This window comes from Phacochoerus africanus, chromosome 11 (assembly GCF_016906955.1).
Source record: "Phacochoerus africanus isolate WHEZ1 chromosome 11, ROS_Pafr_v1, whole genome shotgun sequence".
NCBI lineage: Eukaryota > Metazoa > Chordata > Mammalia > Artiodactyla > Suidae > Phacochoerus > Phacochoerus africanus.
This window is the reverse complement of record NC_062554.1, coordinates 45510497-45536008: the sequence shown is the minus strand read 5'-3', so window position 1 is coordinate 45536008 and position 25512 is coordinate 45510497. Positions and strand designations below refer to the sequence as shown.

Sequence of the window (25512 nt, the reverse complement as noted above, 5' to 3'; positions counted from 1 at the left end):
ATACTCAAACAGTTTCTGTCAGTCATTCACAACCAGCTTGGGAAGGCGTTTATTGACTCAAGGCATCATTTGTAGGTAATAAATTAACTTCTTTCCTAGGCATCTAGAATGGCACTAGTGATAAAACTTAAATAATCTTCTGTGTTCTGTGGTTCATATAAGGAACCCCAGATGAGAAAGACTGTGCTAGGTAGATGAAAGCCTTAATATTCTCTTTTCAAAAGCCACTACACACCTGCAGTTGCACCCCTTTCTTATCTTCATTTTCCACATGAAGTCGAATTCGGCCAAATTTATCATCTGAGATCCTAAGCATGATCATGCCGTGCAACTCCATATTCTGTAATCCTCCATCTCGCCCACAGGTTAGTGTGATCTTTTCCTCAATCTTCATGTGCACACTGCAGAGAAAGAATAATAAATTTGTTCAGAAAGGGAGAAACTAGAACCCTCTTTCTCTGGGGTTTAATGGTGATTAGCCATCAGCAACTTATTTTAAGGTGCTGCGACCAGATGTATCAAAATTTAAAGCATTATTCCTTTTGGTTCAGCAATTCCTCATCCTACAGATAAATTCTCACCTATACAAAACAACTAGTAAATTATTCACTGAAGAATTGCTTGTAATGGCAAAAATATAGAAACAACAATAGCGGAACAACTTAAATACATGACAGATCAAATCAGAGCTGTAGCTGCTGGCCTACACCACAGCCACAGCAATGCAAGATCCAAGCCGTACCTGCTATCACAGCTCACAGCAATGCTGAATCCTTTAACCTACTGAGAAAGACCAGGGATCGAACCCACATCCTCATGGATACTAGCTGGGTTCTTAACCCACGAGCCAGAATGGGAATGCCCTATACAAATATATTTTACTCTTTTCCCTGAACCCGTTAGAGGCAGATTAAATACATCATGGCCTTTTACCCCTAAACATTTTTAGAATATATTTTGTAAGAACAGAGTATTTTCTTACATAAACACAGCATTGTTATTAACTTCATAAATTACATTTTTATAATACTTTTATTTAACCTACCATTCATATGCCAATTTTATCAGCTGACTTAATAATGCCCTTTATAGTAGTATAAGATCTATTATTCTAGGGTAAGGTAAATTGCATTTAAAAGTCTTGTCTTGGGAGTTCCTGTCATGGCACAGCAGAAACGATCCTGACTAGGAACCATGAGGTTGCGGGTTCAATCCCTGGCCTTGCTCCTGGGTTAAGGATCCAGCGTTGCTGAGAGCTGTGGTATAGGTCACAGAGGCGGCTCAGATCCGACGTTGCTGTGGTATAGGCCAGCGACTACAGCTCTGATTAGACCCCCTAGCCTGGGAACCTTCATATACTGTGGGTGCAGCCCTAAAAGACTAAATAAATAAATAAAGTATCTAGTATGCCACCACTTACGTATAAAGAAGAGAAAAACAAATTATACCATGTTTTCTTTCATCTATATATAGACTATCCCTCTCATAAGATGCATAAAAAATTATTTAATACCAGTTGCCTATAAAAAGAGAAATCTGCATGGCTGGGTGGGAGGAAGAAGTTTTAGAGTAATATGCCCTTTCAATCTTTTGAATTTTGAACTATATGAATATATAACCTAATTTTAAAAATAAGTAAAATAAAAGGTACTGCTGCTATGGGTAGTTACCAAGAACAATCTATCCATATTCCTCACTAAAACTATTTTTAGCCAGGTGAACTTCAGAGGCTTAAAAAAACTATTCTGGCATCCCACTTTGTTCTGTTCCAACCTCTAAATCTTCCCAGAAAAAAAGGCATGAGTTTCAAGACCACAGAGGAGTGTATCTTAAAAACAATGCATGCTTGGAGTTCCCATTGTGGTGCAGCGGAAACGAATCCAACTAGGAAACATGAGGTTGTGGGTTCAATCCCTGGCCTTGCTCAGTGGGTTAAGGATCAGGCATTGCCCTGAGCTGTGGTGTAGGTGGCAGACATGGTTCAGATCTGGAATTGCTGTGGCTCTGGCATAGGCCAGCAGCAACAGCTCCAATTCAACCCCTAGCCTGGGAACCTCCGTGTGCTGCAGGTTCAGCCCTAAAAAGACAAAACAAAAAAGCAATGCATGTGGGAGTTCCTGTTGTGGCTCAGTGGTTAACAAATCTGACTAGGAACATGAGGTTGCGGGTTCAATCCCTGGCCTGGCTCAGTGGGTTAAGGATCTGGTGTTGCCGTGAGCTGTGGTGTAGGTCACAGACACAGTTCGGACCCCACATTGCTGTGGCTGTGGTGTAGGCTGGCAGCTACAGCTCCGATTAGACCCCTAGCCTGGGAACCTCCATATGCCACAGGTTCAGCTCTAGAAAAGACAAAAAGACAAAAATAAAAAACAAACAAAAACCAACAATGCATGCAAGTTCTCATTTACCTTCACAAGCACTTGCTCCAAACACACCCTCACACTATATACAAAAATAAACTCAAAATGGTTTAAAGACTTAAATGTTAAGACATGACACCATAAAACTCCTAGAAGAGAACATAGGCAAAACATTCTCTGACATAAACCATACAAATGTTTTCTTAGGTCAGTCTCCCAAGGCAATAGAAATAAAAAACAAAAATAGGAGTTCCCATCGTGGCACAGCGGAAACAAATCCGACTAGGAACCATGAGGTTGTGGCTTGAATTCCCGGCCTTGCTCAGTGGGCTAAGGATGTGGCATTGCTGCGAGCTGTGGTGTAGGTCGCAGATGTGGCTTGGATCCTGTGTTGCTGTGGCTATGGCATAGGCCGGCAGCTGTAGCTCTGATTTGACCCATAGCCTGGGAACCTCCATATGCCACAGGTGTGGCCCTAAGAACAGAAAAAAAAAAAAAACACAACCTACAGAATGGGAGAACATACTTGCAAATGATGCAACCAGCAAGGACTTAATCTCCAAAATATACAAACAACTCATAAAACTCAACAATCAAAAACCAAACAATCCAACTGAAAAATGGGAAGAAGACCTAAACAGACATTTCTCCAAAGAAGACATACTGATGGACAGAGTAGGCACACAAAAAAATGCTCAGCATCACCAATTATTAGAGAAATGCAAATCAAAACTACAATGAGGTACCACCTCACACCAATCAGAATGGCCATCATTAATAAGTCTATAAATAACAAATGTTGGAGAGGGTGTAGAGAAAAGGGAACACTCCTACACTGTTGCTGTGAATGTAAATTGGTACAATCACTGTGGAAAACAGTATGGACAGAACTACCGTATGTTCCAGCAATCCCATTCCTGGGCATATATAGAGATAAAAATTTCATGAACATGCACCCTTAAGCTCACTGCAGCACTATTCACAATAGCTAAGACATGGAAACAACCTAAATGTCCACAGACAGACAGTTGAATTAAGATGTGGTATATACACACACAATGGAATACTATTCAGCCATAAAAAATAACAAAATAATACCATCTGCAGCAACATGGATGGAATTAGAGATTCTCATAATAAGTGAAGTAATAAGTCAGAAAGAGAAAGACAAATACCATATGATAACACATATCTGGAATCTAATATATGGCGCAAATGAACTCTCTACTGAAAAGAAACAAACTCGTGGACATGGAGAACAGACTCGTGGTTGCCAAAGGGGAGAGGGGAGTGCAATGGACTGGGAGTTTGGAGTTAGTAGATGCAAACTACTGCATCTGGAGTGGACAGGCAATGAGATCCTGATGTACAGCAAACGGAACTATATCCAATCACTTGTGATGAAACATGACGGAGGATAATGTGAAAAAAAGAATGCGGTGTGTGTGTGTGTGTGTGTGTGTGTGTATGCATAATGGGGGTCACTCTGCTGTACAGTAGAAATTGACACATTATGGAGTTCCCGTTGTGGCACAGTGGCTAACGAATCCGACTAGGAACCATGAGGTTGCGGGTTCAATCCCTGGCCTTGCTCAGTGGATTAAGGATCTGGTGTTGCCGTGAGCTGTGATGTAGGTTGCAGATGTGGTTAGGATCCCGAGTTGCTGTGACTGTGGTGTAGGCTGGCAGCTACAGCTCCGATTAGACCCCTAGCCTGGGAACCTCCATATGCCACGGGAGCGGCCCTAGAAAAGACAAAAAAAGAAAAAAAAGAAATTGACACATTATAAATCAACTGTAATGAAAAAAAAAATTTTTAAGATCCCAATAAAAAATAATAAAAAGAAATAAATCTATAAAAGCAAACTGGTTAATAAGCTCTGAAAAAAAAGAGATTATCATATTAATGAAATAAATCAGAAAGATCAATACCATATGATATTACTTATATGTGGAATCTAAAATATAGCACAGGGAGTTCCCCTTGTGGCTCAGAGGTAACAAACCTGACTAGTATCCCTGAGGACATGGCTTCGATCCCTGACCTCGATCAGTGGGTTAGGGATCTGGTGTTGCCATGAGCTGTGGTGTAGGTCACAGACATGGTTCGAATCCCACATTGCTGTGGCTGTGGAGTAGGCCAGCAGATGTAGCTCCAATTCATCCCCTGACCTGGGAACTTCCATATGCTGAGGGTGAGGCCCTAAAAAGCAAAATAAGTAAGTAAATAATAAAATAAATAAAGTAAGGCACAAATGAACCTATATACAAAAGAGAAACAGACTCACAGACATAGAGTTGTGGTTGCCAACAGGGAGAGGGAAGGGAGTGGGATGGACAGGGAGTTTGGGGTTAGTAGATGCTATTACATTTAGGATAGATAAGCAATTAGGTCCTACTATACAGCACAGGGAGCTATACCCAATCTCTTGGGAGGGACCATGATGGAAGATAATATAAGAAAAGGAATGTATATATATCTATGAATAGGTCACTTTGCTGTACAGCATAAATTGGCACAATGTAAAACAACTATACTTTAATAAAAAAGTAAGTTTAAAACAAAAAAAAGTGTTTGCTCCATGCTCAAGAAGCATTTCATTGTTCAAAAGAGTCTCCAATATTTTTTTTTTTCCTGTCTTTTTAGGGCAGCACCCACAGCATATGGAAGTTCCCAGGCTAGGGTTGAACTGGAGCTGTGGCTGCCCGCCTATGCTACAGCCACAGCAATGTGGGATCTGAGCTGCACCTGCAACCTACACCACAGCTTGAGACAACGTGGATCCTTAACCCACTGAGCAAGGCCAGAGATCAAACCCGCATCCTCATGGATAATAGTCGGGTTCTTTTTTTTTTTTTTTTGTCTTTTTGTCTTTTTCTAGGGCCGCTCCCACAGCATATGGAGGTTCCCAGGCTAGGGGTCTAATCGGAGCTGTAGCCACCAGCCTATGCCACAGCCACAACGAGGGATCCGAGCCATGTCTTCGACCTACACCACAGCTCAGGGCAATGCCTGATCCTTAACCCACTGAGCAAGGCCAGGGATCGAACCCACAACCTAATGGTTCCTAGTTGGTTCCTCGTTAACCACTGAGCCACGACGGGAACTCCAGTAGTCGGGTTCTTTTCTGCTGAACCACAGTGGGAACTCCTCCAACATCTTATTAAATACTATCAAGCCCTCTGTCTCACTCAAAGCCACCGCTAGGAAGAGTACAGGAGGTTTAGTGATTTGAGATTTATTCCAGTGTAACCCTGTTCATTTCATGCAGAGAAAAACAAACAAAATACTCCTCTTTTATGCACACCTGATAGAAGTATCCTCCTAGACTCATTTTTCACTTGACCTCAAAATTATCAGTAAGAGTAGAAGGTCTGGGCTTCAAGACAAGAAATCTTAGTCATGAATATGTGAACTTGATAACTACTACTTAAAAATGTTAGCAACTAGTACCACAGTCCTGAGATAAGAGACAAATCAAAGTATTCTACACTGGTCTCAAATACTTAAAAGGCAAAAGATAGTACATTATTTGCTATTAAAGATATTTATATAGTATTACTTATATGTGGAATCTTAAAAAAAAAAAAAGAACTTATTTACAAAACAGAAATAGACCCACACAGAAAACAAACTTATGGGAGTTCCCTGGTAGCTTCGTGAGATAACGATCCAACATTGCCACTGCTGTGGCAGAGATTTGATCCCTGGCCTGGGAACTTCTGTATGCCATGGGTACAGCCAACAAGACAACAAATAAAACAAAACAAAAAATACAAATTTACGGCTACCAAAAGGTAAAGTGTTGGGGTGAAGGATAAATTTGGGAATTAAGATAAACATATACACATTACTGTATATAAAAGAGATAACCAACAAGGACCTACTGTATAGCACAGGGAACTATACTCAATATTTTGTAATAACTTATAAAGGAAAAGAATCTGAAAAAGAATACATACACGTATAAATAAAATCACTGTGCTGTGCACGTGAAACTAACACATTGTAAATCAAGTATACTTAAAAAAAAAAAAGTCTGGGAGTTCCCATCGTGGCGCAGCGGTTAACGAATCCAGCTAGGAACCATGAGGGTTTGGTCCCTGCCCTTGCTCAGTGGGTTGATGATCCGGCGTTGCCGTGAGCTGTGGTGTAGGTTGCAGACGCGGCTCGGATCCAGCGTTGCTGTGGCTCTGGCGTAGGCCGGAGACTACGGCTCCAATTGGACCCCTAGCCTGGGAACCTCCATATGCCGCGGGAGCGGCCCAAGAAATAGCAAAAAGACAAAAAAAAAAAAAAAAAGTCTGGAGTTCCCGTCATGGCTCAGTGGCGAACGAACCCTACTAGTATCCATGAGGACACTGGTTCAATCCCTGGCCTTGCTCCGTGGGTTAAGGATCTGGTGTTGCCATGAGCTGTGTCCCACGTTGCTGTGACTGTGGTGTAGGCCAGCAGCTATAACTCCAATTCTACCCCTAGCCTGGGAACCTCTATATGCCACAGGTGCAGCCCTAAAAAGACACACACACAAAAAAAGTCCATTTTAAGAGACAAGTATACACTAGGCATGAAGACAAATTATTTTTGTTAAATTCAGACAACAGAGAGTTGATAAAATGGTAAATTAAATGGCTAAGAATCCCCAATCACAGTTAAGAGAGGACAAAAAAGAAGACCTCATGTTCATACCTAGAATATACTCTTAAGTTGTTCAAATCTGGAGAAATTAAAAGACACAAAAAGAACTTACAACGCATTGAGATAAAGAAATTTTTTAACACTATGTAGTGTTTTTACTTAAAGAGTTACTACTTACCTTTCCATATTAATGGGAGGAGCATGCACTTTGGTTGCATCAGAGGTACGCTTGCCCATATTGGAGGACATGATAGTTTCACCTTCAGATTTCAATTTGTCCACAAAGTTATCTACTTCCTTTCCTTTGGCTCCCAGTTTCAAAGCTTTGCTAGGGCCTGAAGGCCTAAGTGGAAGAATACAAAAATCAGAAAAGACATTCACATGATTTAAAAAATTAAAAATGAATTAATACTCTCTATTACTGAAGCTTTCCCTCAAGTTGTTCTTTAAGAGGAATGTGAGTACCTCGAGGGAAAAACTGAACTTCCTAATGTTGAGTGGACAACTAGACTACTCCCTGCCCAAATTGGGCAATTAATATGTAAGCTTCAAGTACCCAAAAACCAAAGGCATACTTTTATAAGGATTATGATCTGGGAGTTCCCGTCGTGGTGCAGTGGTTAACGAACCCGACTAGGAACCATGAGGTTGCTAGTTCAGTCCCTGCCCTTGCTCAGTGGGTTAACGATCCGGCGTTGTCGTGAGCTGTGGTGTAGGTCGCAGACATGGCTCGGATCCTGCGTTGCTGTGGCTCTGGCATAGGCTGGCGGCTACAGCTCCGATTCGACCCCTAGCCTGGGAACCTCCATATGCCGCAGGAGCGGCCCAAAGAAATAGCAAAAAAAAAGACAAAAAAAAAAAGAATTATGATCTGATGAAAAGCTTTCTATGTTCAATTCAGATAAATATACCTGTATACAAACTTTTGTATTTAATTTCAGGTAGTTCAGATTTCCCCCCAAATACATTTATGAACACTAAACTAAAATTACATGTTCCAAGGGTTCCTCTGTGTCTCAGTGTTAAAGACCCGGTGTTGTCACTGCTGTGGCACAGGTTCAATCCTTGGCCTGGAAGCTTCCACTTGCAGCAGGCAAGGCCAAAAAGGAAAAATAAAATGTTCCATTAATAGTTAAATATTTCCTCTTTGGAGTTACCATCATGGCTCAGTGGTAACAATCCAGTTAGGATCCACAAGGACACGGGTTCAATCCCTGGCCTTACTCAGGGGGTTAGAGGTAAAGATCCAGCATTGCCGTGAGCTATGGTCTAGGTTGAAGATGTGGCTCGGATCCTGCATTGCTGTGGCTGTGGCGTAGGCCAAAAGCTACAGCTCTGATTGGACCCTTAGCCTGGGAACTTCCATATGCTGGCAGGGGCGGGGGGAGGCTAAAAAGACCAAAAAAAAAAAATCCCCTCTTCTCCCAAAATAAGGCAACTTTCATAGGAAATTAAGATCGATATAATTTACAAAAGAACTCTCTCACACAAAAGGGAAAATTCCACATTCAGATTTTTTCTTTATCCCCAAATTATGTAGTCAAGGTTAATATTACATCTCACTTCATTAAGTCACTCATTATTTACAGTTTGCCTAGAAATCATATCACTCTAAGATACATACATATAGGCTTCATCTTTCATTCTAGTATTGCACACTAGGTAATACACTGGATTATACCTGGCTGGTGCAGGTGCCACTTTTGGTTTATCAGTTTCAATGATGGTCTCTGTGATCATAGCAGCTGTGCTGCTTCCAGATACTGTGGAGCTTCCAAATCCCCCAAATCCTGGTGCTTTTTTGCCCTGTCTTTCTGCATCTCTTCGGGCCTGTTGTAACTCCTTTGCTTTACGCCGCATCTCAGCCTTGGCTTCACGTTCTTGAGTCTATGAAAAGAGACATGGATGTAGCTTTGAGTACAGTGTAGACTAGTGAATAGCAACAGGAAAATCAGGCAGTGAAGTCTAAAATAAAGATATACAAACCCAGCAGTCCCAAAGAAGACCCTACTTACCTCTCTCACTGCTCTGAACACCTTCTCCTCATGAGAATCCATTTCTGTGAAGGTTCTGATCTGTGCCAGGTTAACATTCTCCCGGTATCCGAGGGCAACAATTTCATCAAATGCAAAAATCAAATCAAAACAGTGCTCAGATATTTCATTCTCTTCCAAGGCTCGGCAATATTCAGGAATCTAATCACAGAGAGTGATGAAAAAGATTTAGATTTATCAACTGTTATGTTTTCCAGGTCTTAATCTTTAAAGTACACAAACTTCTAGGAGTCCCTGTTGTAGTGCAACAGGTTAAGAATCCTCATGGATTAGTATCCATGAGGATGCGAGTTTGATCCCTGGCCTCACTCAGTAGGTTAAGGATCTGGCATTGCCGTGAGCTGTGCTGTAGGCTAACAGCAGCAGCTCCAATTCGAACAGTAGCCTGGAACTTCCACATGGCTTGGGTGCAGCCCTAAAAAAATTTTAAAAAATTTAAATTTAAAAACAAAAAAAGGAGTTCCCGTCGTGGCGCAGTGGTTAACGAATCCGACTAGGAACCATGAGGTTGCGGGTTCGGTCCCTGCCCTTGCTCAGTGGGTTAAGGATCCGGCGTTGCCGTGAGCTGTGGTGTAGGTTGAAGACGCGGCTCGGATCCCACGTTGCTGTGGCTCTGGCGTAGGCCGGTGGCTACAGCTCCGATTCAACCCCTAGCCTGGGAACCTCCATATGCCTCGGGAGCGGCCCAAGAAATAGCAACAACAACAACAACAAAAAGACAAAAAACAAAAAACAAAAAAAATTTTTTTAAATAAAATATACAAACTTCTGGAGCTCCCTTGTGGCTCAGTGGGTTAAGGAGCCAGAGTTGTCACTGCTGTAACATGGATTTGATTCTTGGCCCAAGAACTCTACGTGCCGTGGGTGTGGCCAAAAAGAAAAAAAAATTTTAAACTAAAAAATTAAATAGATAAAGTACACAAATTCAGTAAGCCTGAATCCCTTTATTAGCTCCTTCTACTACTATTTTTTTTGGCTGCAGCATATAGTGGCTTGATGTGGGAATCTCAATTCCCAATCTAGGAACTGAAACTGGGCCGCAGCAGTGAAAAAGTGCCAAATCCCAACCACTAGAACATCAAGGAACTCGCTATCACTCTTTATTTTAAGCAAGACTTTGGATACAGTCTTTGTATATGTGTAGCTACACCAACAAATCTTACCTAAAGAACATTATCTAAAAACATGGCCAAACAAGTATCAGAACCACAAAGGCAGGTTAGAGTAACTGCTAGAGAACTAGGAAACAAAAGGGCAATTCTCATATTCTCCTTTGGAATACTTACAGTCTAAGATACCTAGTATATGTTTGCTGAATGAATAAAGAACTGTAACTATAAGGTGCTGGGGTCGGGGTTAGGGGCATGGAGCATGCAAACTGATAAGCATCAGCTGCTTTAGGGAAAAAATAGTTTCACACAAAAAATTTAAAACCAAAAACTGTAACCCGGTATTAACAGGACTCTTACCACTCTTGAAAAGAGCCTTAGAGTCTCCAGATCTTCTAAGATATTGCTGTTTTTCGTAGTGATCAGTACCATGTACAGTTTCTCCATAGGTTGGTAAACATATCTGACGCTCTCTGTTTCAACAAATGTATGTTGTTTTCCAGTGTTCATGAGCTTTGGAAAAGCTGCTAACAAGCCCTCAATCCGAGTTCGGGTCATCTCTACAAATTGTCGAGAAACAATAGCCTTTCCTGCTTTCGTGCAGACCGCTGCTGCCAACAACACCTGCCAGGAACATATGCATAAATCATTACTAATTATTTCTTTACATTTGTTTTCTCAGCATCTTCAGATCTTCCATAAAATGGCACACTTATTTAGTGATATGACTACTATTAGAATGCTGAATTTCAAACTCTACTTCATTGCTCTTTTAATTATAGTATGTTATTCATAAGGCAAAGACAGAGGAATATTAAACTGTTATTCCTATTTTTCAATAACATACCTAAAAAAAAAAAAACCTAGTAAATAAATAATTTTTTCTAGGTCTACATGGACTTAGACTGAGTGCCCTGTTACTCAGAACTGGGTAGACCCATAAAGAAGAGAAGATACTCTATAGAAGATCCTCCATAAAGAACTCAAAGAAGAACAGAGAAATCTACAACCAAAACACCTCTGATCAAGTAGTCAATGTTTACATGAGGCCCCTGACTCTTCCTGTCATTTTTACTTGGAATATGGAACCAAGCTAGCAAATCTAAATTTATCTTCTGTTCTTTGATTAACCTTCCCATCCCACACTATCTTACCTCCAGACATGTAAACAATCTATAAAATGAAAAACTAAATGACTCAATGTTTCATACAGGTTTTGACACTGAGCAATGATCAAGACCAACAGCCTTTTTTCAGAGACTTTTTTTCAGGCATTTCATTAAACAAAACAAAGCACCAGAGTCCCTGTTGTGGCTCAGTAGTAACGAACCTGACTAGTATTCGTAAGAATGCGGGTTCAATCCCTGGCCCTGCTCAGTGGGTTAAGGACCTGGTGTTGCCAGAAGCTGTGGTATAGGTCACAGATGTGGCTTGGATCCCGAGTTGCTATGGCTGTGGCGTAGGCTGGCAGGTACAGCTCTGATTCGACCCCTAGCCTGGGAACTTCCATAAGCCACAGGTGCGGCCATAAAAAATAAATACACAAATAAATAAATAAATAAATAAAGCACCAAAGAAGAGACCCCAAATGCCATTAGAGAGAAGTCAGAAAATTAAGTAGTGTTAAAAAAATCTCTTCAGTTCAAGAACTCAAAAGTTGACAAGTACAAGTAACAAAAAGACTATTTACACATTTTGGAAGCCTCACTGCTAGGATACAACCTCTAAAATATCAACATCCTATTGGTCAGGCTTCTCAGCCTGAAACCTGTCCTCAACAGTTAACCACCTTGAAGAAAAAAATTAGTCAATGTGAATAAATATTCTTAAGGTTTTAAAACATCAATATAGTTTTATAATAATTATAGAACACAATGTCCTTTTCCATCAAAAACAGGTCATTAAAATATCTGGGAGATAATTACCATCATGCTTATTTCCAAGCAGCTAGGTAAAAACAATCTATACTGGAAAAGTATTTGATCTATATCTTGCACAAATAATTTCCCTCTAATTTTATTTTTACTGATTTACTTCCGATGAACATGTGGCAAATTTTCTCATGTGAAATCTCAAAAATAAGGCTATCAACTGCTCTATTTCCCAAATAACAACTGCAAGTTTAGAAAGAAGCATATTTAAGGCAGTGATACGATTTTATGTTTCTATCACCTCTACATTGAAATGTACCTTTTTTTATACATATTTTTTAAATTATTTATTTATTTATTTATTTATTGTCTTTTTGCTATTTCTTGGGCCGCTCCCTCGGCATATGGAGGCTCCCAGGCTAGGGGTCTAATCGGAGCTGTAGCCACCAGCCTACGCCAGAGCCACAGCAACGTGGGATCCGAGCCGCATCTGCAACCTACACCACAGCTCACGGCAACGCCAGATCATCAACCCACTGAGCAAGGGCAGGGACCGAACCTGCAACCTCATGGTTCCTAGTCGGATTCGTTAACCACTGCGCCACGACGGAACTCCTGAAATTTACTTTAATTATTCCAGCATATGTGGCTGTGGTGTAGGCCAGAGGCCACAGTTTTAATTTGACCCCTAGCCTGGGAACCTCCGTATGCCTCGGTCACGGTCCTAAAAAGCAAAAATAAAAACTAAAATAAAAAAGAAACTAAACACACATACACACACAAAAAAACTGACCTACAACACTATGTTCCTTCCTGGTGTACAACATAGTTATTCGACATTGCTACACATTTCAAAATGATCACCGTGGGAGTCTCTACTGCAGCTCAGCAGGTTAAGAGCCGACTAGTATCCATGAGGATGTGGGTTTGAACCCTGGCCTCGCTCAGGGGGTTAAGGATCCAGCAGTGCCACAAGCTGTGGCGTAGCTCATGGACGCAGCTCAGATTCAACCCCTAGCCTGGGAATTTCCATATGCTGCAGGTGTTGCCCTAAAAAGAAAAAAAAAATCTTACCTTATTCAGACATAAAAATTTTTTCATATAAAAGTCATATAAACTTTCAGTGAGCCAATACAGAGACATACCTGCTTGTGATCCATGAGCTGAAGCAGCAACTACCTTTCCCTTTTTCCAGAAATGTGTAGGTGGTGGAATTCCCTTATGGCTCAGTGGATTAAGGATCCAGCATTGTCTCTGCTATGACTATGGTTACAATTGTGGCACAGATCTGCCCCTGGCCCTAGAACTTCTTTCTTTTAAAATTAAAAAGCTAAGAGTTCCTACTGTGGCTCAGCAGTTAATGAATCTAATATCCACAAGGACGCAGGTTCGATCCTTGCCCTTGCTCAGTGGGGTAAGGATCTGGCATTGCCATGAGCTATGATGTAGGTCGCAGACATGGCTCGGATTCCATGTTGCTGTTGCTGTGGCTCTGGTGTAGGCTGGCAGCTAGAGCTCCTGTTCAATCCCTAGCCTGGGAACCTCCATGTGCTGTGGGTGCTGCCCTAAAAAGACAAAATGATAAAAATAAAATTGAAAGGCTAAATCTTATTGTACATGAATTATATTTCAATTAAAAGAAAAAGGAATGGAAGTCAAATCCATACATTAAAATAGATTTTTAAGAGTCATATCCAAAAACAGGAGTTCCCTGGTGGCACAAAGGGTTAAGGATCCAGTGTTGTTACTGCTGTGGCTTGGATCGCTGCTATGGCACAGGTTCAATCCTGGGCTCAGGAACTTTTGCATGCCGAGAACGCAGCCAATTTTTTTTTTTTTTTGGTTTTTTTGTGTTTTTCAAGGGCCGCACCCACGGCATATGGAGGTTCCCTGGGTAGGGGTCCAACTGGAGCTGTAGCTGCAGGCCTATACCACCAGAGCCACAGCAACTCGGAATCTGAGCCAAGTCTGTAACCTACACATACCACAGCTCACAGCAAGGCCAGCTCCTTAACCCACTGAGTGAGGCCAGGGATAGAACCCATAGCCTCATGGTTCCTAGTCCGATGCATCAACCACTGAGCCATGAAGTGAACTTCCCCAAATTTTTTTCAAATAAAAAAAATGTCATGTCAACTAATTACAATGTATAAATCTTATTTGAATCATGATTCAACAACTGTTTAACCTCTCAAATTAAAATTTTCTCTTGGAGTTCCCATTGACCATGGCTCAGAAAGAAAAAAGAAATTATTTCTCAATTAAAAATCTTGGAGTTCCCATCATGGCGCAGTGGTTAACAAACCCGACTAGGAACCATGAGGTTGCAGGTTCGATCCCTGCCCTTGCTCAGTGGGTTAAGGATCCAGCGTTGCCGTGAGCTGTGGTGTAGGTAGCAGACGCGGCTCGGATCCAGCATTGCTGTGGCTCTGGCGTAGGCTGGCAGCTACAGCTCCAATTAGACCCCTAGCCTGGGAACCCTCCATATGCCGTGGGAGCGGCTGAAGAAATGGCAAAAAGACAAAAAAAAAAAAACTTACCTATATAACTTTTAATAGTATGTATACGTAAATTATTAAATATTTTAAGAATACATTTAACTATTTGTGCTATAGTCCTAAAACTCTATATATTCCAAAAAGCTTTCCTTAATATAAATCATTAGGAAAATGAGGAATTCCCTTATATTGTTTTCTCTTTTCCCCCAAAACTATGTGAATTAGAAACAGTGTTCTAGGAGTTCCCTGGTGCCTTAGCGGTTAAGGATTTGTTGTTGTCACTGCTGTGGCTAAGGTTCAATACCTAGCTCAGGAAACTTCATATGCTGCAAGTGCAGCCCCCCCCCCCCAAAAAAAAGTGTTCTAAATTTGCCAAGAACCAAGTTAACATATCAGGAAAACTGAATGACTATGGATCCTAATTTTTGTTCTATTTATTATCTGCCTGACTTTAAGTTACTTACCTTCTCTTAGCCTCAGTTTTTTTCTCTTATAAAATGGAGCATCATCTATTTCACGAGCTATTATGAGGGCCAGATGAGTATAATAAAAATGTAAACCAAAGCACTATGTAACTTATACCACATATATTCACAATGTAAAACAGCACCATTATTAAAAATAAAGTTGCCAAGAAAGTTATCACTTCAAGTTAATGGATTTTTACCTTCATGGGTTTGGCAATATTTTAATGTTTAAATAATGGACACAGACGCTCTTCCTACAACATTTTATATAAAATTTCAGAGAGTTCACAGATCCTCTACAGTAGAAATTCTCAAGTGACCCATAATCACTTTATGCAGTGAGAAATATTACGAATAAATGGGGCATATTATAAATTTAATACTTGTAGAGGCCTTCTTCATGGGACAGAGAGGGGGAGGCTGAGAACCACAGTCCTAGGAATTATGTGGTCCCCTACCTTAGAATTTTCTATGGTTTTAAAGGAATAAAATAAAACACAAGTAAGTAAAGATACTAAGCACAGCACAATTTAAACACTTGAAGTCAAATGTCTACCTCAAAAAAGGACTACTCAGACCAAACCTTTAGACCTATATAAATATGCTGATTTAATGCAAAGCCCATATCGAATATGCCTAATAATAATAAACCTGTTAGAAACAATGTCTGTAGGTTTCGGGGTAGTTCTTAGGCAGATGGAATTTTTTTTCTTTTTATGGCTGTGCCTGGGGCATAATGGAAGTTCCCAGGCTAGGGGCTCAATCAGAGCTGCAGCTGAGGCCTACGCCACAGTCACAGCCACACTGGATCCAAACAGCAATTGCAATCTACACAGCAGCTTGCACCAACGCCAGACCCTTAACCCACTGAGCAAGGCCAAGGATCAAACCCCCAACCTCACAGAGACTATGTCGGGTCCTTAACCAGTAAGCCACAATGGCAGCTGGAATTTAAATGCTTCCAGGGAGTTCCGGTTGTGGCGCAGCAGAAATGAATCTGACTAGGAACCATGAGGTTACGTGTTTGATCCCTTGCCTTGCTCAGTGGGTTAAGGATCCAGAGTTGCTGTGAGCTGTGGTGCAGGTCACAGATTCGGCTCAGATCTGGCATTGCTGTGGCGCAGACCAGCAGCTGTAGCTCTCATTGGACCCCTAGCCTGGGAACCTCCATATGCCTCGGGTGTGCTCCTAAAAAGCCAAAAATTTTAAAAGAAATAAATAAAATGCCTCCAGGAGTTCCCACTGTGGCTCAGCAGTAACGAACCCAACTAGTATTCATGAGGACACAGGTTTGATCCCTGGCCTTGCTCAGTGGATTAAATAATCCAGTGTTGCCGTAAGCTGTGGTTTAGGTCATAGACCTGGCTTGGATCCCACGTTGCTGTGGCTGAACTGTAGGCCTGGGGCTACAGCTCCAATTTGACCCCTAGCCTGGGAACTTCCATATGCCATGGGTGCGGCCCTAAAAAGACAGACATAAAAATAAAAACAAAAGAAAACATAAACGTCTCCATACCATACAGATAGAGTTTAGGTAAAAATTATCATCAAAGGCAACATGAAAGGGAAAAAGAAATTAAAGGCAATCTGTAAACAGAAAGGTGTATGCTATACAGAGGGGCAACTCATCCACTTTGCTTCATTGATGGAGCATGGTCAAAGGGTAATAACAGGTACTGAAAATCTCCATGTTAGCAGTATTATTTTAAGAATTAATAATTATTTATTGGACACCTACTATACACACTAGATGCTCTCTGGAAACAGCAAGAGGAAATTAGTAAGATTCTTCCCCTAAGAAATCTAGCAAGATCTCAGAGTTCCCACTGTGGATCAGCAGTAACAAGCCCAATTAGTATCCACGAGGATGTGGGTTCAATCCCTGGCATCACAGTGTTGCCATGAGCTACACCATGTGTCACAGATGCGGCTCAGATCTGGTGGTGTTGTGGCTATGGCACAGGCTGGCGGCTGTAGCTCCAGTTCAACCCCTAGCCTGGAAACTTTCATAAGCTTCGGGTGCAGCTCTAAAAAGACAAAAAAAAAAAAAAAAAAAACAAAGAGAGAGAGAGAAAGAAAGAAAGAAATCCAGCAAGATCTCAAAAGTTCTCACATCTATGAAAAGAAAAAATAACTCATAACTAAATAGTGACAAATGTTCACTAGACTTATTTTGGTGATTATTTCACAATATACATAAATATCAAATCAGGGAGTTCCCGTCGTGGCGCAGTGGTTAACGAATCCGACTAGGAACCATGAGGTTGCGGGTTCGGTCCCTGCCCTTGCTCAGTGGGTTGACGATCCGGCGTTGCCATGAGCTGTGGTGTAGGTTGAAGACGCGGCTCGGATCCCACGTTGCTGTGGCTCTGGCGTAGGCCGGTGGCTACAGCTCCGATTCAACCCCTAGCCTGGGAACCTCCATATGCTTCGGGAGCGGCCCAAGAAATAGCAACAACAACAAAAAAGACAAAAGACAAAAAAAATAAATAAAATCATTATGTTGAAAGTAATAGGTTATATGTCTGTTATACTTCAAAAAAAAAAAATCCCCCCAAAACAAAAAACCCAGCAGCAGCCTAGTAGGGACACAAACATAAATAACTGTAATACTAGGCAGAACATGTTAAGTAATGTGCTATGGGAATTCAGAGGAGGAAGAGATTACTTTCAGCTCACAAGACCACTGCTGACATGACAGAACAAAAGTATTTAAGTTATGCTTTGATGAATCAGGGGAATTGAGTATATAAAGATGAAGAAACAGCAGTGTAAAACAGTAGGTCCCAAGCAGGAAAACTGAGACTCTCTTTGAGTCATTCCAGTATCCAGATACAAGCAATATAAGGCTCCCAAGGTAGGACCAAAGTGCCCCACACTAAATATGGCTCTTAACCTTGAAACACCCAAGACACCACAATCACAGGGTCCAGGAAACTGACACAGATTTCTATTCACTGTTATTCAAACATGGCTAGAAGATTTGGTCAACTCAAAACAAGATAAATTAAACCTGTTCTAAATTAACATTCATCTTCTCAAATGCCTTGAAATAAGCTTCTTTTCACATTAATGTTTACCAATGTCTAAAAATTATTAAAGTATAATATACACTAAAAGGTAAGTTAATTGTTCCTAGTGTAATCTGATGTGATTTTCTTTCAGGAAGAATGAATATGCATGATTCTCCATGAAGTTATTTATTTTCTTTTTACATTTTTTGGGAAAAAAAAAATTTAGACCTAAAAGAAACTTTCAAGAGCCTTTGACTGTTTTATAAATATAAAAACTGAGGACCCAGAAGTCATGCCGATGATCTCTTCAGGACTGTTGAAAAAATAAAATAAAATTTCCCATTAGGTTGAAATTTGTCAAACAATTTTTCTCTTAATAATACTTAAAGTAGTTTGAGTATATTATCAATTGTTTTTGGATTGAATAAAAATTCTCTCCTACACAGCTTTAACTACATGGATCAGAAAGTTCCTTGAGGAAGTTCCCTTTGTGGCTCAGCAGTTAACGAAACCAACCAGGATCCATGAAGATGCGGGTTCAATCCCTGGACTCACTCAGTGGCTTAGGGATCCAGCATTGCTGTGAGCTGTGGTGTACACCAGCAGCTACAGCTCCAATTAGACCTCTAGCATGGGAACTTCCACATGCTGCGGGTGTGGGGCCCCCCCCCCAAAAAAAAGGAAGTCCCTTAAGTAAAGAAATCTGGAAATCTGGAGAATTAGGCTTCTGTTCTGCCTCTGCCATTAATTATCACTTAATCGCTTCTTGAAATATCCCTAAAACAGAGGCTAATTTATATGAAATCTAAAGTGACTTTAGGAGTCCTCTTGTGGCTCAGAGGGTTAAGGATCTGGTGTTGTCACTGTAGCATCACTGCTGTGGTGTGGGTTCAATCCCTGGCCCGGGAACTTCAGCATGCCATGGGTGCAGCCAAAAAATAAATGAAACAAAAAAACCCAAAAATAAAGTAGGCTGTACATCTTTATAAAGCTTTTTTTGTGTTTGTTTGTTTTTCTGTCTGTGCTCAGGGCACACAGAAGTTCCTGGGCCAGAGACTGAACCTGCGCCATTGCAGTGGCCTGAGATGTTGCAGTGACAGCACCAAATCCTTAACCCGATGTACCACAAGGGAACTCCCATCTTTAAGATTCTATAAGTGTAGCATTTGAAAAATTTACAGCAACAGAAAATGTGCAATACCTCCATTTCACACCCACTGCTCCAGTAGAAACTAATCTGGAGCCATATTTTACATTAATATTAAGCTGCCAGAAGTCAAACTGTTTAAAATCAGTGTGTATAGTATACATGTACCAAATAGCTGCATATCCCCTCATCCCCACTAGTGATAGAGATTCAAGAGTAACACGTAGTAATTCAGCATAAATATGCACAATTCCCTAAAGAAAAAAGTCAAGGACTTTTCCTTACTTCCAGAATTAACCAGTTACCTTCTCTTTCATAATTCATCATAATGATGACGCATATATATAATTCATGACCATATTAAGGCTAGTTTCTACAACTTCAGAGAAAATCATTTTGTCTTTCTCCTTTGCATGAAGTAGTTATAGATAAAATCAAATCCAGGGGAAGATCACAGTAAGATCTAGACCAAATACAAAACCAAAACTTGAAGTTACTCAGTAAGAGTTTTAAGCTCATCACAAGTTTCCTTTCTAAAACAAAAAATAAAAACCTGTAAAGAATAAAAATAAAAGGACATCATTCTCAGTTTCTACAGTGTACTTCCAATTTGGGGAATAAATAGATGGCAAATCAGTGGAAACTCAAGCAAATTATTTTCATTCTTTCCTTTCCTCTCAAAAAGATACATAAAGAATACAATAGCTGTGCAGCTGCTGTACTGTATGTGGGAAAAAATAAGAATAAAAATAGGATTTCAGTTTCCCCCATCATGTATAGCCATACAAACTCAAATCCTAGCTTTCTAATAACCAATGACTTTTGGCAACTGAACATACTGTGATCACTACAGCAAATTTATTCATTGCCTATATTTAGTAAACAAGTAAAACTGTAGATAAACCAAGATTTTACAGATTAGTGCTATATATTAGTGCTAATATAAAGTTTATTCATGGAGTTCCCATCGTGGCGCAGCAGAAACAAATCTGACTAGGAACCATGAGGTTGCAGGTTCAATCCCTGGCCTTGCTCAGTGGGTTAAGGATCAGGCATTGCCGTGAGCTGTGGTGTAGGTCGCAGATGCAGCTCAGATCAGACATTGCTGTGGCTGTGGTTAGGCCAGCAGCTGTAGCTCTGATTTGACCCCTGGCCTGGGAACCTCCATATGCCACGGGTGTAGCCCTAAAAAAAAAAAAAAAAGTTTTTCGAGTTCCCATGGTGGCTCAATGGTTAAAATCCAACTAGGAACCATGAGATTGTGGGTTCGATCCCTGCCCTTGCTCAGTGGGTTAAGGATCCAGCGTTGCTGTGAGCTGTGGTGTAGGTCGAAGACACGGCTCAGATCCCACATTGCTGTGGCTGTGGTGTAGGCAGGTGGCTACAGCTCCAATTAGACCCCTAGCCTCGGAACCTCCATATGCTGTGGGAGCGGCCCTAGAAAAGGCAAAAAAGACCAAAAAAAAAAAATGCATTAAGAAAAAAAGATGGCTATAGGGATGGATGGATGATTAGACGTGTGGTAAAACAAGAATAATGAAATGTTAATTTCAGAACCTAGCTGGTCGTTACAACAGTGTTCACTGTAAAGCTCTTTCGACTTTTTTACATGTTTGAAAATTTTATAATAAAAATATGGAAGAAAAATCAACTTTTGGAAATTTGCTTACAACTTTTTTTTTTTTTTTTTGCTATTTCTTGGGCCGCTCCCTCAGCATATGGAGGTTCCCAGGCTAGGGGTTGAATAGGAGCTGAAGCCACCAGCCTGCGCCAGAGCCACAGCAACGCTGGATCTGAGCTGCGTCTGCAACCTACACCACAGCTCACGACAACGCCGGATTGTTAACCCACTGAGCAAGGGCAGGGACCGAACCCGCAACCTCATGGTTCCTAGTCGGATTCCTTAACCACTGCGCCACGACAGGAACTCCTGCTTAGAACTTTTAGATGCAAGAAATCTTACAAAATGTTACGCTATTTAGACATTTCTCTGTTCAGAGATCTCTTTGTTAAGGAAAATGACCCCAAAACATTACACAAGATAATACTTAATAATGCCTTAAGATGTCACAAAGAAGAATGTACTGAAGTAAGTTGTTCTCCAGAGTACACAAATCTGTGGGTAACTGGATCATGCCTAGTCCCCAATAACTAAGACATATATGCATATGTTAAACATGACACAACTGTATATGCACATAAGTAAGAATAACATGCAAAATTTATATGTTTATGTTTACCCCTCAACACCTAGGGCTCTACCATTATCTCTGGTTATTGATGAATTAAAAATAGTATTGGGGGAGTTCCCGTTGTGGCTCAGTGGTTAACGAATCTGACTAGGAACCATGAGGTTTCAAGTTCCATCCCTGGCCTTGCTCAGTGGGTTAAGGATCTGGCATTGCCATGAACTGTGGTGTAGAATGCAGATGCAGCTTGGATCAGGCATTGCAATGGCTGTGGTATAGGCCAGCAGCTGTAGCTCTGATTTGACCCCTGGCCTAGGAAACTCCATATGCCTTGGGTGTAGCCCTGGAAAAGATAAAAAGATTAAAAAAAAAAATAGCATTGGGGAAAAAAAATTGTACTAGGTTCCAAGAACTTTTCAACAAACAAAGGTTTTTGTTTTGTTTTGTTTTTATGGCCACACCCAGAAGTTTCTGGGTCCAGGGAATGAATCTGAGGTGAAGCTGTGACCTACGCCACAGCCATAGCAATGCCAGATTTTTACTCCACTATGCAGGGCCAAAGATTAAACCCATATCTCTGCAGCAACCTGAACCACTGCAGTTGGATTACATTTTTTCTTTTTTTCTTTTTTTTTTTTTTTTTTGCTTTTTAGGGCTGTACTCATAGCATATGGAAGTTCCCAGACTAGGGGTCAAATTGGAGCTGCAGCTGCAGTCCTATGCCACAACCACAGCAACGGCAGAATACAGGTGGTGTGTGCAACCTACACCACAGCTCACGGCAACACCAGATCCCTGACCCACTGAGGGACTGAACTTGCATCCTAAGGATTCTTTCCACTGCACCACGAAGGGAACTCCCTGCAGTTGGATTCTCAACCCAGCAGGAACTCTTTGATTTACAAGGTTTTTGTAAAGTCACCTATGTTTGGTTTATATAACACAAGGCTTTAATTTTGACTTAAAATTATAATATACTCTGAAATGCATTATAAGTACACCCAGGATGTAAAAGGAAAGTAACTTAAAAATCACTACCCAAATATTAAGCCTCCCAGTGGAAATGAAGAAAGGACTTTTTGGAAATTTTATGTCCGACATAAAAGTTTTATGAGGCAAACCTGCTTGATGCAATTTATATGCCTGAAGCTGAAGAAAATCTTTCAGTGGTTTAAAGCCCAAGCACGAAAAAGGCTGTCAACAGAACTTAATATGACTGGCACCAAATTACATCGTCATATCTGAAGCATGTAGGAAAATGCTTTAAATCAAATTATGAACCTACTGACAAAAAAAAGAATTAAAAAAAGGAATATCCTTCAAAAGACTGAAGGCCATAAAGTGCACTTAAAAATAAATTTATAGCTTGTTTGGAACCAAAAAATTTCTCCTGCTTCATAAATACCCATCCGCGGTAGTAATAAAGCAAGATTTGGTGGATTGAGCATTGTGTTTTGTCCCATCCCATCCACATTAATTTTAACTGTCTCAACAACAGATGGGAACACAACTGAAGGCAAGTAACAAGTCCCAGAGTGTGAACCCTTTCTCACTCCCGTGAGACATCTGACACAGACACATTTCATTTCACCTGAACTATAAGCTCCTTGAAGACAGAAAGCCTGTGTTCTCCTTAATTTGCTCACATTTCTACAATGCTCCATACACACCTATATACTCAATCGCACTGATAAATGGACTTACCCAAGATCTACAGAAATAGGTAGCAGCTTTCAGGAACACTTGGGTCCTACCAATTAGTGCCAGAAGTTACTTCTACCTGCTCTAGGCCTCCTTTCGGAACTGTCCTCTATTTCTCCCTTTTGAACAAACTAAAGAAAAAGTCCGGAACGCTAACGGATTTAGATTTAGGTTTAGAACATCAATGGCCTAAGGAACACCGGGGGGGAGGTGAGCCGATTACAGAAGAGAACTCCTGAGAGGCCCAGCCTGCTGAGCCTAAGCACCCACGGAACCTGCTGGACACTAGCTCCCTGGTCCGCAGAGTGGGGTCCACGGGACATCACTAAGAGGTTCCTGCAGAGCAAAACTCCAGGCCCGTTTGAGGGCCTGAGTCCTGGCAGAGCAGGGTGCCCAGCCGGTTGCGGGGGAGGGGTGTGGGCGCAACGACAGACGACTGGAGGAGTCAGATCCCTCGGATCTCTCCACAGGTCGGACACAGGGTAGGGAAGGCCACAACGCTCCCAGAGCCCCAGCGAAGCGACCGGCTCCGGGCGCTCGGGGCGGGGCTCCTCTGGCCCCAGCACCAGGCCGGCAGCAGGGAAAGCGGGCGAGCGAGGCCGTCCAGGGAGCTGGGTCCGGCTCAGGTCTTACCATGGTGAGGGCGGTGGTGAGGCGCTCCCGCGCTCCGGCTCCACTGCGACTCCGGCTGGGGTGGGAGGAAGGGGAGCACCCGCCGCTCAGAACCTGCTGCCCCCCTGACAGGAGCGCCGGCCTCTTCGCCTCCTGCCAAGATGGCGGCCTCGAGCCACGTCTCCAACCGGAAACGGCGCGGGTCAAAGGCCGGGAGGCGGGGCGCCGTGAGTGGGGAGACGGGGCGCAGGGCTGCTACGCAGGCTGTGCCAGGGAGTCCTGGAGCCTCCACCTCCTGCGTGGAACCGCTGGCTTCAGTTCCTTCACCGTTCTCAGCGCCTTCGTTTAAATTGCGAAATCTCTTGCAGTTTATAAAGCTCTCAGAGCCACTGGTAGCATTTAACATACAAAATAACTGGTGTTCATAAGGGACTAGTAGCCAGAATATATAAAGAATCCTTAAAACTCAACAATGGAAGGAGTTCCCCTTGTGGCTCAGTGGAAACGGAACGGGACTAGGATCCATGAGGATTCGGTTCCATCCCTGGCCTGATGCAGTGGGTTAAGAATCCAACATTGCCTGAGCTGCAGTGTAGGTGACAGACAGCTTGGATCTGGCATTGCTGGTGGCTGTGGCAGCAACTGCAGCTCTGATTTGACCCCTAGCCTGGGAACTTACATATGCCACGGGTGCAACCATAAAAAGAAAAACAAAACGATAGATGGCCAATAAGCACATAAAAATATGCTCAATATCTTTAGTGCTTAGGGAATTGCAAATCAAAGCTTGCTAGGATAGCTATAATAATAAGAGTTGGTGAGAATGTGGAGAAATTAGAACTCTCATACACTGCTGGCGGGAACCTGAAGTAGTTTAATTGTTTGGGGAAAGCTTGGCAGCTCCTCAAAAAGCTAAGCATGGGGTTACCATGTGACCCAGCAATTCACTCCTATGTATGCACCCAAGAGAGTTAAAACCACACACCCATACACAACCTTGAACACTAATGTTCATAGAAACAATGTCCATAATAGCCAAAAAGTGAAAACGATCCAAGTGTCCCTCAGTACTCGAATGAATAACAAAATGTGGTATATTTAGAGTTCCCACCGGCAAAGCGGAAACGAATCTGACTAGGAACCATGAGGTTGCGGGTTCAATCCCTGGCCTCACTCAGTGGGTTAAGGATCCGGGGTTGCCATGAGCTATGGTGTGGGTTGTAGACGCGGCTGGGATCTGGCATTGCTGTGGCTCTGGCATAAGCTAGCAGCTACAGCTCCGATTAGACCCCTAGCCTGGGAATCTCCATATGCTGTGGATGAAGCTCTAAAAGGACTAAAAAAAAAAAAAAAAAAGTAGTATATATAAACAATGGAATATTAGTCACAAAAAGGAATTAAATACTGATACATGATACAACATGGATGAACCTTGAAAATATTATGTTAAGTGAAAGATGCCACTCACAAAAGACCGTATCTTCTATGACTCCATTTATGTAAAATATCCAGAACAGATAAATCCATACAGAGAAAGAATGGCCGGCAGCTACAGCTCTGATTTGACCCCCAGCTTGGGATTTTCCATAGGTCGCAGGTGCAGCCCTAAAAAAAAAAAATTAAAATTAAAAAATTAAAAAAGCAGGAGAATGTGTTAAATTTGAATCACAGGTAAATAATAATTTGTTAATACTATAAATATGTCCCATGCTATGGACACAGTGGAGGGGAAAGACTATAATGTAATAAAAATGCTATAAAAGTAGTACAGAGTGTCAGGAATTGAGGCAACCCCTGAGTTTGCCTAAAGGCTGAGTGGTCTGACTTAATAGGAACTCATGCCTAATAATC

The 25512-nt window shown here is 41.6% G+C and overlaps 1 protein-coding gene across 1 annotated transcript in view; it reads right to left on the bottom strand.

The window, feature by feature from the left end:
• ARCN1 (archain 1) overlaps nucleotides 1–23853 on the bottom strand; it is a 34112-nt gene extending 10259 nt beyond the window's left edge. Inside the window, exons 1-6 of the mRNA XM_047752486.1 lie at nucleotides 23683–23853; nucleotides 10523–10786; nucleotides 9015–9194; nucleotides 8681–8886; nucleotides 7178–7342; nucleotides 236–401 (exon numbers count right to left, since the gene is read on the bottom strand). Of these exons, the coding sequence (XP_047608442.1) occupies nucleotides 236–401; nucleotides 7178–7342; nucleotides 8681–8886; nucleotides 9015–9194; nucleotides 10523–10786; nucleotides 23683–23685 (984 nt within the window). The 5' untranslated portion in view covers nucleotides 23686–23853. The remainder of the gene's footprint in view (nucleotides 1–235; nucleotides 402–7177; nucleotides 7343–8680; nucleotides 8887–9014; nucleotides 9195–10522; nucleotides 10787–23682) is intronic.
• Nucleotides 23854–25512: the final 1659 nt, after the last annotated feature.